The 17,632-nt window shown below is 42.8% G+C and overlaps 1 protein-coding gene across 4 annotated transcripts in view; it reads left to right on the top strand.

Annotated features, from left to right (window-relative positions):
- cdk14 (cyclin dependent kinase 14) overlaps positions 1-17,632 on the top strand; it is a 216,951-nt gene that overhangs the window by 105,189 nt on the left and 94,130 nt on the right. For all 4 annotated transcript variants that reach the window (XM_084943042.1, XM_084943045.1, XM_084943043.1 and 1 more), the window contains one exon: positions 13,761-13,881. In XM_084943042.1, coding sequence (XP_084799168.1) covers positions 13,761-13,881 — 121 coding nt within the window. The remainder of the gene's footprint in view (positions 1-13,760; positions 13,882-17,632) is intronic.

The raw sequence follows: 17,632 nt of genomic DNA, 5'->3' as shown, positions 1-17,632 counted from the left end.
GCTGAGCGTGCATTTTGTTCTCCCAGCAGCTTCCCAATATTTCAGCATCCTGCTGCCTTTTCCTTAAAAGTCCTGAGGAGACAATGGTTAGATTTTTAGCTTCCCGGGCAGTTTACGACTCCAGTATCGTGCATTAGAACAGCGGTTCTCAAAGTGTGTGGCGAGTTCTGACAGGTGGGGCGCAAGTTACCTGGCAAAACGTCATCAGAACTAATGTTTAACATCAGAATCACTTTTACAGCAGAACAAAGAAATTCACAGCAGTTACGTTAATAATATGAGCATCTGCTGCATCTGCTGCATCTGCTGCAAAGCTGCAGCCGTGTGTGTAAGTCGACGGCCGCAATAAAGAAGTGTACTGGAAAGTGCGAACATGTGGTCGGGTTCTTTATTGCAGCTGTCGACTTAAACACGCGGCTGCAGCTTTTCGGTTACAGGCTACACACATCAACAACAATAACAGGACCCAGTTCACTCTGTTTGAAGCTGGCGAGGCGTGATTGTGGATGCCGCTCAGCATTTAAACATTCAGCATTTAAACCAAAATGCTGAATGAAAACACTGAGATTTATTAATAAGTCTCGGACTCTGTGGCCTATTAACAGCTGACACTCGACTCCACACAAACACAGGAGAAAGCCTCACATATCCTCAAAAAGTCTAAACATGTCACAACTGAAGTCATGATCACAACCAGGAGTCAAAGTGGGATTTGGCAGGTGAGTGGACCCTAAGATCTCGTGGAGCGCTGCCGCTGGGGAAAATGATCTCGTTATAAATAATTGCCAAATTAATTTGTGCTGCATGCTCCTCTGCATTTGTTTTCTGTGTGGACGAGCTGTGATCAGCTCTGAGATTTGCAGCTCGTTGTGGATTTATCCAACTGCATTGTGCAATGTATAGGCAGATGTCACATGAGCTGTCATGGCTGCTCTCCCACCTCATTCCCAGGATAAACCTTGGGTAATGGTGGAGTTTGGCAAGTGTGACTAAAGAGCATCATCAGCTCAAATGCAAAACGATGACTGCTACGTTCAGCCTAACCTAACAGTAAACATGGAAACCACAATCTCCACTGCAGCAGTCAAACACACAGTCCACAGTGTAATCGTTACCATGCAACTGCAACTTTGTTGACAACTGTGTGCATGAGTGCACGACAGAGAGGAGGATGTGTGACGTGTAGGGCTGCAGGGTGGCGTTGCTCTGGGATTTGTTGAGTGAGCGTCATCAACTGCAAACAGCCAGGCTCCTGCATATGAAATGTGTGCTTTATGGTATAATATATTAAACTGCGTATCAGATTTAATTACACAGTAACTGGAGGAGCCTTTCCAAGTCATTCCAACCTGTGATAACCTCAGATCTCAACACTATTAAATTAAGAATCTGAAGTTAAATATTGACTACCCTGGGAGTCTTTGCACTTGCCATAGCCTCTGAGCATCCACAAGCTCATTCATGGCCCGTCCAGGGTAGGCATAGAATTTAGCTTTGGTTAATGGCTACAGTGTTTCTATAATTTCCACCTGTTTTAACAGAAGAACTTTGATGTCAAAATATCTGTGTCATTTGTAATGTAACATCTTCCAGTAATTTAAATCTGTATATTTAGCATGTGGCTAAAAAAAACAGACCCAAACCTAACCTTACCCAGGTCACCAGTGACCTGCCTGATGTTAAGAGATTAAAAACATCAGGAACAAATTATTAAATGAAGTGTGCACAACTAAACAGTGTGCAGGAGGAGAGTGCAGACAGTGAAGCTGTCAGGTTACAGGCATGAAAGGATGAACTCAACAGGCAGCTGTAGCAAAAACAAAATCAGAAAACTAGAAACTAAGGACGAGGAACAAAGACAGTGGGAAACTATACTGGGAAGCTAGAAGCGAGGATGACGAGGAACAGGGAGGAAACACACAGCACATGGGAGTGGCACGACACGACAAAGGGCAAAGTAAAACACAGGGCTTAACTATACAAGGGACTAATGAGGGAATGGGAAACACTGCTGGGACTAATAAGACATAAGGAGACAAGAGGGAGCAAAACTAGATACACTGACATAGGACAAGACTTTCAAAGTAAAACAGGAAACACAAGACAATCGCAAAGACGCAGACTGGACCCTGAGACAGAGACGCGACTGACTGGGAAGACAGAGGGAACATGAGAAAGGCAAAGAGACCAAAATCCTAGGATAACACAAGCAGAACCAAAACCTATAATCAAACAATATGACTAAACACACACAAAACACTGGGTCACAGACACAGTGCTGTGACAGAAGCTTCAAAATCCACTATAGATCAAGTTAAATACACTAATTTATTTCAAGTAAGAACATTCTTTGCATTTGTAGTGCTTAGTGTCCATCTCTGTAACCTGTTTTTGTTGCTGTTACTTATGTATGTTAGCCAAACTGTGCAAGACGGGGAGCCAGACAGATCATCTTGGGTATAACAAGTATAACTGCTACATTTATTTTAGCCCAAAATCGCGCGCGCGTGTGTGTGTGTGTCTCAATTTGTGTGTGTTCTTGAAGTGGCACCATATGGCTTGGATCCATGTTCAGTAAACATTGCCTACATGGTCTGCTGGGCATCCTGGGGGGCAGACAGATTGACAGTCCAGTCCTTCTGTACACCATCCATCCATCCATCCATCAGTCTCTGGTCCAGTATCCCCCATCCACCCACCCATCCTCCAACTCCTTCTAACCCTGTCTCCTCCACTCATCCATCCCTTCCTCCCTCCCTTTCCTCTGTCCCTCTGCCCAGACAGATGGGGGGAGGGGGAGGGTGGCAGCTTCATCAATAATTCAACCCATGTATTAGAGCAAAAACATTACTGTGAAGGAAATGAGAAGGGGGAAATAATGGACAAAATACCAAATGAGCAAGAATGAAAATCCCTGGCCTATTAGTCTGTCGCTGCAGCTCGAGCTCATCAACAAACATGCACAAAACACAGAATCAGCCGATGCCTGAGGGATGCCAGATGAGGAAGGTGAAGGCTGTTCAAGTCTAAGTGTGTGTGTGTGTGTGTGTGTGTGAGAGAGAGAGACTTTGTGTGGCCGCCAGGGCTCCCTTGGCAGCAGGAATACTAACGGTCGACAGCTGAGGCCTGCGGAGCTGGTTGGGGTAAACGAGACAGACTGGGCCACAGAGTGTCAACAAAGGAGGTGCTGAGAGACACAATAAGAGGTGGCAGAGCACTCAGTAGAGATGAGACAGAGTGGTGATAGGATCCAGGCTGTAATGAGAAATTGTATTAAGATGTGGATTAACGTCAGAATAAATCAAACTCTGAGATCTTACTCCCTGATTTTGTTCTTTCTGATTTTTCCCTCAGCAGTGTTAGAATGATGCATCAGTGGGTCTGGATGTATTGCTTAAAATGTATTTGCAATGCATTTCACTTTTTCAATGGGAAAAACCCACAGTGATGATGTAGAGGTCTCAAAAACTCACAAAAACCACGTACACTTGCCGTTACACGGTTAAGACGAACATAGAACTTTTGTTTTTTTGTTGTTTGGTTCTGATCACGTTTGTGATCATTTAAAACTACAAATATAAAACTGTGGACAGTATTAACTCTCGCAGGTATAAGCCATCATAGAGACTAAACCCAACCTGGATTTAAAGAAGGGCAAACCTGGCTCTTTTACGTGTCCGTGAACTCTGACCGTGCAGGGTTGGCATCATCATCAGTGATGACTTAGAGCTCAGGGGTTGAATTCAAAAATGCCTTTTCTGTGTAATAAGGATTTATTCAATTTGTGGCATTTCAGTCGCACCGTTATCAGAAAATACAGTACAGTGCAGTATTGTAGATGCACTGGCCGTATGTTGTGCAGGATGATTTAGCGTGCTGAGCAGAACCAGGAAATATGGTTTCTCATCAGCTACAGTGGCCAGAGCTTCACATCCCTGCTGCCGGTTGTCAGGCTGATCCAGATGCTCCCCTCTGCTCCGCTGTGGGTTTACTCACTTTTTAATGAGCTACACAAACAACCACCTCATAAATGAGGCTTTGAGGAGTCCACATGTTTCATATCAGGGACACAGCTAATTGAGGCCAATGAAGCAGTGTGAGGGGGTGATTTGTGTTGTTTGTGGAGCTGTAAAGACCATAATCTGCTTTCCAATGTGAACATACACACATATTCTGTACCTATAAGCAGTTACTCCTATAAACCTATAAACTGAGTGGACGTGCCAGTTCTACAAACACTTTCCCTGTTGGTTAATTTAGAAATGAAACTTCAGTGGAAGTGGATTAGTTAGTTAATCTTGATAGAATATCCCAGTTAAACAGAGAATTAGAAAGAACAGGATAATTAAAAAGCCATGCTTTGTTGGCCTTTTAAAAAAACAAACATTTTGTGATTTAAAAATTAAGGTGCTGTTCCTACATTTCCAAGTACTTATGCCTTTTCATTTTCAGACTATATTCTGGGATTGTTTTTTTCATTTCTTTAAAGTATGTGTTACACAAGGAACATAATAGGATGGGCTCTTTGGCACAAACTTTAAAAGATGTTGAGTATAGGTTAACAGCTGATGCTAGCAGATTTGTTTAGCATGTTCTATGTATAAAAATGTACAGCTCAAACCATTTACAGTTGTTATGAAGCCGCACTATAAAATATACACTACCGGTCCAAGATTTTTCCTGTTTTTTGTTGAAAATGATGCAGTTTAATGTCTCATTTCAGAGAGTTTAATGTCTCTGAAATGAAAGCATAGAACACAAAACCAAATGGAGTTAAAAATAAAAACATGGAATCAATTTATAGACTGAAATGTATTCTAAACGTTTGACTCAACAAAGGACACGCCTTTGGCAGATATAACAGCTGAGAATAGAAATCAAATATTCTTCAGAAAGCTCTTCCCATATCTGTTGCTGAAGTTCCCACAAATGTGTGGCACTTGTAAATTGCTTTGCTGGACCTCTGGACCAGTTCATCTCTGGGACTGACTGAACTTCTTCTGTTCAGTTCATCCCAAACCAGCTCGATGGGGTCTGGGGACTGTGCTGGACACTCCATGTTTTCAAGCTCTTTTTTCCTGAGGTAGTTCTGGCAGAGCTTGGACTTATGTTTTGGATCGTTATCCTGCTGTAGGATGAAGCCCTGACCAACCAGGTGCAGAACCTGTGCTGCAGAATGCTGTGGTAGCTGATTTGGTTCAGGGAGCCTCTCAGTCATCGACCCTGGATCCGGCAAAGCAGCCCCAGACCATCACACATACTTGATGCCACACACTGTGGAACCATCCTTTCGCCTACTCGACGGTGTACAAAGATGCGTTATTTTGATTATCATTCATCACCTTCTTCGAGTCTTAAGTAGTTTAATGGCAGAGTTTCATGGCCCAGGCAAGCCTCTTTGTCTTATTCTGATGTCAGTGGCTTTCTTGCTGCAACTTGTCCTGTCAAACCTGCAGCTTGAAGTCTTCTTTTCACAGTTGAAACTGAGACTTACTGTGACCACTATTAAGCTGTGTCTGAAACTGTTGTCCTGTGAGCCGCCTATCACACAAACTGTTAACTCTCAGAAACGTGTCCTCTGATTCAGTTGTGGCTTTGGGTCTGCAGACCTCTTTCTGTCAGAGTTTGTCCCAGTTTCTGAGGGCTTTTTGATGGTGAAGCAAACTGTACTGACTGACACCTTGAATTTATCCAGAAAAAAGTTGGAACACTTGTAGGAATTAGTAGCACCAGCGTTCAAGGCTTGATCAACCTCCACTGCTGCAGAACAGCTTTCAATTGTTATCCCATTTTGTGTTTCCTGAAAAAGGCCTTTTTGTATGATTCTGAAATATACATTATTTTTCAGTTTTGGATAACCTAACTGGCAGTTCACCACTTACCTTTACACCATGACAAGCTCTTCATTGGACTTGAACAACTTGAATTGCAATAAATAACTGGAGCCTCAAGTGGTGATTAGAGAAATTGCAGTTTTTGGCAAATTTTAACCGATACAGTTCATTCAGATAAATTGGAACGGTGCCACACTGTGTTTGTATATTGGAATTTTTTATATACACTACACCCACATTGAGTTTGAAGCTTCAGAGCTCTGAAGTTATAGTAGCAATATATCAATGGGGTCACGTGCTGGCTCACACACAGAACAGCTTCAGACTTGAGAAAACCTTCTGAGGACGGACCTCTAATTATAGGAACAAGTGAAACAGTAGATGAGCGTTGCTCACAGCCCACCTGCTTCACAGCCCACCTGCTTCACAGCCCACCTGCTTCACAGCCTCGTGTCCACAGTTGGCCAGAACCCGCTGAAAGACTTTTTCATGTTTGTGCTCAAACACTGAAGCACTGCCATATGCTGCAGGCATCCATGGACAAGCTGGACCACTGGTAGCAGTTAGAGATTTATTTACACGTGAAATGGTCACCCTCACAGATTTTTTTTCCATGGGAGTTTGGCTGAGTGTGCATTTGGAGTGTTGAACCTGGTTGTGGGGTTGTTACATGTCCCTGGCTCTTTGAAGACATGGGAACACTGCAGCAGTAGCAGCGTTTGAAAGTGGCCATGTCTGTCTGTCCGTGGATTGTTTTTTGTGATTGATTTTCATCCAGACTGAAAAATACCAGTAACATTTGCACAGATCAGGTTTTAAAGAAATATTTTTCTCAGGCAGTTTTTCCTGAATACTATGCTGACGGTCTGACTTACATAAAGTGTCACAGAGAAGTAAACAATTACAGTTTGAGTGAAATGTTGGTTCGCTAATGGCTACTACTGTAGTTAGTTCAGCAAGAGTCAAACTCAGACAGACCAACTGATCTGAATTCCAGTGCACGTCACCTGATGGCTCAGCTGATGTCCTGCTGCAAGCCAGTTTGCAATATATTTTCTCCCCAGCACATCCATGTTGTGTATTGCTTCACTTAAAATGTTGTGTCCATTTTCCCTGATTCCCACTCTGATAATTTAGCAGCTCCATGTACACAGAAGGGCGTATATGTGCATGCTGTCAGCTATGCCACATTTGCACACAGAAGGAAGTCGAGGTCCCAGAACACAGTCCTGCCATCCATATCACTTTTTTTGACTAATGTGTTCCTCACAAAACCAAGACGATACTTGCTAGGCATCAGCAAGTTAGTATCAGGCTTCTAAATATGCTGATGTCTGCATTTACCTTTGCAGCACTGTGGTGCACACTCACTATTCTGGTGAATGGGCCGATGTGCCCAGAGCCAGGCCCTCAGTCAGCCTGTGTTTCACTTTCAGAGTTAATAAAGGATTGTTAACATATCAGCATTATTCAAATGGATTGGATCTTAAATCCAGTCATTCTTAGTTGGATATGATAACATAAATTATGCAAATGACAGGCAGAACTATGGAAAAGTGTTGTTGAGTTATACTTGAAGCTACCATATAAGATCAACTTCACTCTGGGGTACAACAAAGGTGTGTTGATAGTTAAAGACACAACATTTCATGAACCTGAAATTAAAGGCAAGACAAAGATTACAATCTAAGCAAAGACATCCCACCTCCTCCAGCATCTCCTATGGAGTTATTCCAAGGCCAGATGGAATATTTAATCACCCTGGTGTCTTTGGGTTTGTTTTTTTTGGGGTCTGCTCCAGGGTCTGCTTCCAATGCAATGACCTCCTGATCACTAGTATGCTTTTAGGCAGCTTCCTGTCCGAATTCCTGGCTCAGGGGTACCGCAGAAAGAGTGGCCTGATTTTTTCACACTACTGCTACTTTGTTGGAGAACCTGTATTTCTCATTTTTATCTAAATAGAACTTTTGTATATAAAAAGTGTTCAACATGCAAGATCTTCATGCCCAGAGAAACGCAGTGCCATCTCCATTCTACAACTCAAGGTCATGAATAGCTTCTTACAAGCCCAGTGTGCTGGGCTGCACTAAACTGAACATTAGATTACTATGTTTTTCTGACTGCTGTGGTAGCTAGCTAATGTCTGCTGATTGTGTGTGTTTATTTTCTGGGGAGTGCTGTGCAGTAACAGCTGCCGAGATAATGACGTGTGAGGAGTGAAGCAATGTGACAATGGAGCTGGAGGAATGTCGCAGGCATCCCGAGCAGACTGTTTGCCTCTCCCCAGTGAGCTGTTCCACCCAGCGCCTCGCCACAGCACCGGGATCAGTGTGTGCGTGTTTGTGTGTTTCACTTGGTTGTGGGTTTTTGAAGGTTGCAGATGGTCCTTTGAAGTCTGATAGATGAATCCAAACGACTGGTGTTTGTGTGCTTTTCAATCCAAACCTGAAACCAAACTGAATTTTTGCATTGGTAATGACCGGACTGGTTTTATGTAGGCAGCTACCATGCAGAGACTCATTACAGTCCACTTTGTGTTGGGAAATGAACTGATATGATGGCAGGTGGTGCAGGCACACACATGAACATAAAAGAATTAGAGATCTAACAGAGGCACAGAGTTTTCTATAAAACCATTCGTGATATCAAATCCTTCCAATAAAGTGTATATGTTTAAAGAATTATTAAGTGAAGTCCATAAAAGAATGTCATTTTCGGGAGGGTGGATTTCCTAATATGTCTGCTTACCCTATAAAACATGACTGCAGTGCTGTTCACAGGAGCTCTGCTCTGCTTTCAAGGAGCTGCCTTAGAGCAGCAAGTGAAAGTGGAGCAGTGGTTCTCCAGGATTTCTGGAGGTCTGTCAAAGTATTCCTTTGGATACTGGCTGCTTCTTCCCTCATTATCAGCCCAGTTCTTGTATCTGACCACTTCTAGAGGAATCTCCAGCCCACTTAAGTTTAACGTAGGCTCTGTGTGGCATCCTCACATAACTGACAACTTAGCAAAGAGCTAATTTTATCAGCCAATGACAAAAATCCATAATTTATTCACATATCTTTAATTGAATCTATAGCAACATAACACAGTTTGACAGGCACAAACTAAAGTTTTTACACCAACAAGGTGATTCCTAAAGGACTACTAGCTGAAAACTTGACATATCTTAGGAAACTGGAAGTGGCAGGCGAAGAGTAACTCAAGGTCATGTCTTTAAGAATTAAGGAAAAAATCCAGCAAAGACCTGACACAAGACCCGAGAGATTCATCTGGCCCTTTGGTAATCCATATAGTCACGAGGTTCAATGAATCCTCATTAGAAATTGTCAGTGTAAAGGTTGTTATCAAGAGGCGTTCTTGAGGAAGGGAAACAGGGAGATGAGGTAGGCCAATTTACACAAGAACTGGAATGAAAATCATTGGCAGTAGGTTGAATCCAAATTTTTGGTTCAAATTGTTATTATGCATGGAAGAAGTCAGGAGGTACAACAGTGAGTGTGTGCCATGGTTTAAGGCTGCAGTTCAACCAGTGGTGTTGGTAGTCTTGTCAAAATTGATGGAACTATGATCATAGATTTTAATGCTCTTTGATATACCATCTGGAAAGTGTTTGACAACTTCAATGATCCCAAACACACGATCAGTGCAGCAAAAGGATACCTGGATAGAAAAGGACACAATACAATTCTATCATTCCTAGATCGAGCTTCCCAGAGCCTGAACCGCAACATTGTTGAAGAAGTGTGTCCTGGAGACGTATTCCTGAAGACTACTTAAAGAAATTCCAAGAAAGCTTGTCTAAAAGAGTTCATGCTATGTTAAAGAATAAAGGTACTCTCACCAAATATTGCCTTTACATATTGTACTTCCATGTGTGTTTGCACATGTTTCAATAGTGCTTCAAAGTGCTGCAGAACTGATGTCTAGATATTTGCACTGAGCAGGAGATGCTCTGTATCTCATTGTACGTCTGTATAGTGACAATAAAGGCATTCTATTCTATTCTATTCTATTCTGTTCAGTAAATCCTGGCACCTCGTTCCCATTATCCTACCAAAATCTTAACCAATGAGGGTTTGCTCAGACCGCACAGTTCGGTAGCTTGCTGCAAATATACAACACGCAGAAACAGAAGATCATAGTATCTGTCAGATAATTCCTTTAAAAGGGTTTCAAAAGTCTCCACCAACAGTAACAAATTTGCGACATGCAGGTCAGTGACTCTGAAGCTTAGCAGACAGATATCAGGATGCTCAGGATCAGAACTCCATGGTGGAAGTTGGGCATTTTAACACGGAGGCAAGCATGAAGTGGACACAGGACAAACTGCAGGCCTCTGTTCAAACGAATGTGCGCACTGCATTACAACTACACGGGAGAGAGGAGGCTCTGCTTGTGATGAGAAGCAGGATGACAGCTTTATATGAATGGGTTCAGAGTAGGTTAAACATTCATTGAGTAGACCTGTGTTATACGTGTGTCTGCAGTCTGACGGCAGGATGTCTACATTTAAATTAGCAACAAACGCTGCATTTTGTTGTGTTTGTCTTTTCCTCAGTGGAATTATCTCTCCCAGTATTTGAAGTAGCTGCTGGCAGCATGTCGTAAATCTTTTAATCTGCTGAATTTTAAAGGAGTTGGAGGAGGAGAAGCAGGCGGAAGCTACAAACTGCCTTTAAAATTCAAGTGAACTTCAAAAGGTGAAACAGTGGGCTGATTACCCCCCGGGGACAGAGACTATTTTAATCCTTCCCTAGCTTGCTTGTTTATTCTGTTTTCTCTCCCAGTCTTCCAGCCCAGCTCTTCTACCATATGTTTGATGACCCCTAGTGTTGTGTGAGATAGTGATGTATGATTCACCGCTGACCTTCATCCAGGTCACCGCCTGGACAGGCTAGCAGGTCAGCTGTGGCATGACTGAAGATGAAGGTGGCTGAAGGTCCATGTGCGTATGTGTGTTTGATATCCCAGGTCAGGGCTCTGAAGTGCTCCACTGCAATGAGATTCATGGGGTTTTAAAGGGGAAGGTCAGGTGTTGCTCAAGATGTCAGAACAGTCCGAAAACAGCAACCGAACTGCTTTAGATTGTGGATATCGCTGTCTGTCACAAAGGAAGATTCTTCATATACACTGTGGTCACGAACAAGAGAACTAAAATGTATCTGCAGACACATAGATGACTGTGAGGCTGTTAACATTGTAAAAATCACTATTGAATTATTGCCCATGCAAGTCGGTGAGTGAGCAAGTGATGAAACATTCTGGTCGCCTCCAAAGTGTCTGTGGGTGGAAAACTGCACCGAATTTTGTTAGTGAGAAGTGAGATGGAGGAGGAACAGCTGATTAGGATCTTGCTCATCACACAATCTTGTTGCTGGGATTGAATTAAGTTTATTTGGTGTGTTCTGCCTAATTGATCATTGTGCTTGAGTCGTGATGATATTGCAAAGCTGAAAATCTGTGTGCGAGTCCGTGGGGAGCTAGAATAAAATCATTTGTGTGAAAACAAACTAATGATGGTAAATCGAGGTGTTGAATCCTGTCCTGATTCAAGCAAAGAGCAGCTCCAGACAGCACAGCGACATATAATCGCTATGTGGATAGTGGTAGGCGATACGTGGCATGTTTGCTCATCTGCAGGAGGTCGTTTCTCTGGTGCTTAGCGATGCTTTGCTGCCATTCCACGTCTCACTGCACAATCCACACAGAGAGGGGTTTGGTTAACGCAACTTTCTCAACTTTCTCACCTGCAAGACATCAGGGATCCTACACCATTGAAAAAGACTTCTACCTGATTTAAACTCACTCCATGTTCCAGTTGCCTGCTTCCCGTTGGTATGTGGTTAGTATAGGCTAGCCTGGAGACCCTGACTGGATGCATAGCCTGGTCAGGCCAAAGACAGTAGTGTTATCACTACACCATTCAGCTACACTACTCCCATACCCAAAGCTACCCAGTGCCTCCCAGACGAGGTCACACAGTGGGAGGTGAAACACAGGCAAAGCAGCATATCTGACCATCAGAAGCCAGCCAGGCTGTAAACATGTTTTTTTGTAAAGTTGGGCATTTAAACAGTCCACTCATGTCTGTAGCCAGCCTCAGGTGGCCATGAGAAGAACTGCAGTTTTGTGATAGCTTCATTAATCTATAAGAACAGAAGGTGCCCTGCAAGAAAACAGCTGTCACAGATCAAAGTTTCCCAATAATGCTGACAAAGCTTCTGTACAGCTGCAGCTGCATTACTTAACCCATACAGAACCAGCACCGGGTTTACCCCTATTGTTTTGTTTCAGATTGATGACAGGCATGCTGGGAACTGTAGGAAACCAAACAGTTGGGTTTTCTTTTGTTCCTGCTCCGTGTTACAAACAGGTCATCCTCCTACTACTGCACCTTCTCTTACGATGAGTAGATATTATCTCGATTCACGCCTCCACGATGCCGCCCCCCACGTACACACATACGCAGGATTCCTGCAGTGGATATGATAGCCTCTCAGTGTGAGCAGCCCGATGCTGTCTATTCTGTGTTAGATCAGTGTGTGGAAATTACAGAGCTTGGCCACGATGAATGTCAGCTGAAACTCCTTTCTCCTGTGGGTGTTCCGACACAAGGAAATGTTAAATACCCCCCTTCCTGCTCTCATTTACTCTCCCCTCTGCCCCGCTTCCTCCCACACACAGGGGACTAACAGCAGGGCAGGAAGTCCTTTATTTTACTAAGCTAAATGCTTTAATTAAGCTCTCAGACCACTTGGGATGAGACAAAGAGGTAATGCCATCAGCCTCATTAAAGCTCACTGCATCTGCGCTCTAGCATTAGCCGCCATGTGAGGACTGGGTTTGTGTCGCTGCATAGATAAATGTTAGAAAGGGACCTTTGACCTAAACTGGAGAAACTTGCGCATCAATTCCTAAATCCCCTTTTTTAAAATGTAGTACTTTTCGTGTTTAACCGTAGCCTGGTGCCAAACGTACCCGATCATGTGTGATTCACAGGACAAAAGAGTTCATATGACTGATATTCATGTTTCTTGGTGAAACGTCAAAGGTCGTCCATCATAATTTCTATTTGAAAAGGCAATCTGGGGTTTGTCACAGCTGAATGTACAGAAGTCAGAGTAGAGACAGGTCTGACAAGAGGAGCTGTTTGTATGATGGCTTCAGTGAGTCTACAGGAAGCAAAGGGAATTGGAAGCTCACAAGATTTTAATGAGGCAATGTTTCAGCCTTCAAGATCTTCATTAGGGAAACATTAAACATTAATGATCTACAATTAAGTTCTTCTCTCTAAAATATTGCCTCGACATTTGTTGGTAAAAAATGGTCCTGTGGGTTTTGTGACGGCGCTTTAGTGATCGATTGGACGTCTGGTGCATCCTGATCAGTGTCCTATATCAATCTTGACTTGGACTTTGAGGGTTTGGAGGCTCTTTGTCAAGTTCCTGAGCAGTTATTTCATTTGGATGGGGCACAGTGTCCTGTTTGACTGTGGACCAGTAAGTCCATCAAGGAATGAAAAAAAGCCACTGCTTGTAATTAATATAGTGATATTCATCTGCACATTCAGGTACAACGTACTACTGGTGGTGTAAAATTCCAAATAAGCAGGACTCCATTAGTGTAAGGGTCTTATTACTTCCTGTTTACCAAATTGTTGTCCTATGGTCACATGTTGAAAACTCATTCTCTAATCTTTCATTTTCTTACTTCTCTTGTTTAAGTTGGTTTGATGACGATCTTTCTCCACACAGGACCTTGAAATCTTGACTGTTATTGCAAACTCTATATCTTCCTGTCTGTATAACACATGTCAGCAGCTGCAGGGAGTGTGACTGCTGGCTCCAGCTGTATGCTTTGTTTTGCTGAAGGTCACTCAATGATAATGCTTTCTCAGACTGACTTGTTTTGTTGCTTCCCCCCCAGGCCTGGCCAGGGCCAAGTCGGTCCCCAGCCATACCTACTCCAACGAGGTGGTGACCCTGTGGTACCGGCCTCCAGATGTCCTGCTGGGATCCACAGACTACTCCACCTGCCTGGACATGTGGTGGGTACTCCTAACATCTAACCCCGTGTGTGTAATTTATCCTTGATTTATTCACATAGAAACCTTCAAGATATAGATCAGGGAACCCAATTCATGAAGCAGACAAAAACCAATTAAAACTCTCTTACTGGTGGCTTATCCTAACCCGAGGCCATGCTCCCTTCAGTGCAGATTGTTCTTTAGTTTTGTTTTCATGACTCCCCAGCATCCACACTCCCAGTTTGGATCAGTTGCTGGTGAGACACACACATTTACTTTATACACTGACAGAACTGCTGCAGATGTGAATGAAACAACCACTGAAATGTAATAACCGAACTCTTCATGTATCGAGCCTGAGCAGACTTGCTATCCCACAGTGAGAAAAACTGTAGCAGGGCTGAAATATTTCCTGCAGCAGTTTTTTTTTTTTCGACTTTATCCTCAGTCTTTGTTAAAGATGGTTTGAACTGCCTTGTTTAACGAAGGTACAGAATGTCAGCACGTTTGATGGTAGCTACCAGTTTGTAATTTGTCAATTACTTTTTTAAAGACGTCCGTCCTTTTGGATGTGAAATATGAATCAAATGCAAAACTGACATAAACTTGCATTAATGGTTGCTGTGGTTTCAAAAACAAGTCCAGTTCTACTTCTTTCAGAAAAGAAACATTTAAATCGACTTTTTCTATCGTTGTAATGAGCAGAACCATTTTGGACCAGACTGTAAACGTCTTTATTTTGTTGCAAAGTTGATGAGACATTTGGCTTCATTTTTCAGCCCCAGAGACTGCTGCTTTGAAAAAACTCAGATAATACAGGCCCTCCAATGTACAGTTGACATCTGCATTTTTTCTTTAGGGAAAAAAGGCTTTCTTTTACTTTTACTTATGCCCTAGATTATAACACCTACTCTCACAAAAGCCCAACTGCTTCTCAGAGTTACCAGCAAGTATAAGTCAGCTTAGCATCATTAATGTTATTTTAATGGGTTATTTTTGAGGAATATGACAACATTTCTATATATAATGTTTGCACTCGGTTTTACGGGTGAAAAAGCATGTTGCGTGCCTTGGAATGTGAGGAATAAGAGAGCTGTAGGCTGTCCCATTGTGGACCTGGTCTTAGGTGAGCCGCGGTGACCCCCTCTGTCTGGACACACAGTCAGCAGGGAAATCCCAAGAACCCTGTTTTGCAGCGTCCAATTAAAGAGCAGCCAGAGTGTAGGGGTCTGAAAGATAGAGCGCTAGTGTGTCAGTTTCAAGGGCATTTGAAGGTGGGCACATCCACTGGGTCTTCTATTCCAATGAGACTCACTCTGTGACACCCTCGCATACACTCACCTCCGGTCACTTAGAAAGCAGTCATCCATGAAGAACCACTCCTTGAAGGACCAAAAGGTTGTCCAGATCTGTCTTCCTGCCAGAAGAAGCATCCATCATGAGTTGCTGTAGCTGAGAGGCTGTGAGGAGTGAGGATGTGATGAAGAGCGGGCAAGGAATGGCTCTATTGTTACCTTCCTTAGCTCCTAAGCACTTCACAGAGCAGCAGTTCTCTCTGTCTCTCTTTCACATACACACACACACACACACATACACACACACGCACACACACACGCACACACACATGCATGGACCTGTCAATCAGAGTCGACGAATGGATCAGTCAACTGTGACCGTGCACATATTAATGAATGGGTTTAGTTATCTCATGGTGCACTACAAGCCAGCTCCATCTGAGAGGACAAGGCTGCTCGTGATGTCTGTTTATCTGTTTATCTTAAAAAACACAGAAATCTTCAAGTGTTTGAAAGTAAAGCAAAGTATTGATACGCTATAGTTTAATATCCTGGAATGTTTCCAATGTTTCCACCTGAACATTTCAGATACAGAGTCTTCTTGATAAGTAAGCTCATCATCAGCTGCAGTGATATGTGTTTGGCCAAGGCTCCAGTTCCCAGTGTGTTAAATGATTATAGTCCCCTGTGCTTTCCTAATTAGCTGTGAAAGAGTTTGAGGCTATGATGCAAAGGAGCATGCTTAATTGCAACTTGCTTTCACAATTTCCAGTCAGGCTGCAAAATACTTTATGGCCTTAATAAACTTGTAGATGTAGTTGTGTATAGAGACGTGCACCCTGTGCACATGTCAAGCCAAAGAGCCAGTTGCATTTCCACAGCACCTGCTAGCTAACAAAGTGCAACACACACAAATGAATGTCTGACTGGCCCGTGTTTGTACCAAGTGTCCAGAGAGAGAGAATTTTGAGTGTTAGACAGAGAACAGACGCTTCAGAAAGTCTCTGAACTTAAAAGCAGGATGCAAGTGCAGCACAGTATGTTTGTTCGAGACAAATGTCAGAGTGATGGATCTGTTAGAGGTGACTTTTTTCTGTGCAGTGCAGTTTCATGCCTGAAGGCTTAGCAGCACAGTACAGGTAAACAGCGTGATCAAAGATCTTTGGCTTTTGTTAAAAATAAAAAAGAAACTTCTTACACAACCTTTTACATTAAATCATTTTTTGCTTTACGATCAGGATGTATCAGGATATAAACAGGGTGTATATTATTAAAAGACATTTACTTTCAGTAACTTTACAGGCATACTGCAGCATGTGAGTAGGCTGCATAGTGAGCTTCCTGGCCCTTCCTGTCACCTCGATGTTACCCGACCTAGAGGATAATAAGGGTGTGCTTAGCTTTGCTGATTTCTCATGAGCTGTATGCAGCCCCACATTCTAACACACGTTGGGCTTTGGCTCTATATTTTATGATCCAGGGTTCATAGCCAGGTTTGCATCTCAGCAGGTGGCTGTGGGCGTCCTTCAGGGCCATGAGGTGGGCCTGAAGGAGGAGACTGTGCGAGGACTTGTACTTGTACCTCATTGACTCTGTGACAAAAAGATTTCTTTTCACTTTTACTGAAACTCTCCTATAACAGCACCTACTTTAATCAAAGAAATAGCTGTGCCCACAGGCCATTTGAAGGACTTGCACATGATGGTGGATGAAAAAAATAATAATTTTGATGTCAACACTGACTGCATATGAAAACTGGTCAGCCAGAGTCAGTTCTTCAAGGTTATGGGCATTTACCAATGACAAGTTACTCCTGAAAATGTCTATTTAAAATCACAAAAACAGGCGAGGGCCGACTTGAACGAGCTCAGTCACGGTTATTCATTTCACTCTGAGGGCGCCCCCTTTATATCATACCAGAACCATCGCAGTTAAAGACGACGATTTGTTCTAATTTATATTTAGTGACATAGCTAATATATATGAGTGTGGGTGTGTGAGTGTGTACTATTGAATATTGAAATATATTACACAAGCATAGCTGTTGTTTTAAATCTAAACCAGCTAATGTTTGTCATGTATGTGCTTGAGTCCTTTTTTATCAAACTGCTTACAAATGAAATTCTACCTCAGGATCAATGAGGTCTATCCAACCCAAAATCCAGGCTGTGGAAATGTGTCTTGCAGTGCGACGCTTGACGTATTTGTTTGTCTGCTTTCCCGTCACATCATGAATCACCTCTCAGGCATATCTGTTGATTTACTGTCTTTGAATAAAGAGCCCAATATTTACTGAGGCTAATTTACTGTGTACTATAACTCAAAGGGTGCAGTCCACTCCAGTGACTGATTTAACTACAGCTCCAGTCACAGCACCTCTAACACTGTCTAATTACAGTAACAGCAGTGATAAAACACCGTACTGCAGACTCATAGTCCGACGAAAATAAATGCGGAAACAGAATCAAGAAGAGGGA

The sequence above is a fragment of the Perissodus microlepis genome, chromosome 11, assembly GCF_051167445.1.
Source record: "Perissodus microlepis isolate ML-2025 ecotype Zambia chromosome 11, ASM5116744v1, whole genome shotgun sequence".
Classification (NCBI taxonomy): domain Eukaryota; kingdom Metazoa; phylum Chordata; class Actinopteri; order Cichliformes; family Cichlidae; genus Perissodus; species Perissodus microlepis.
This window is presented reverse-complemented; position numbering and strand designations above follow the sequence as displayed.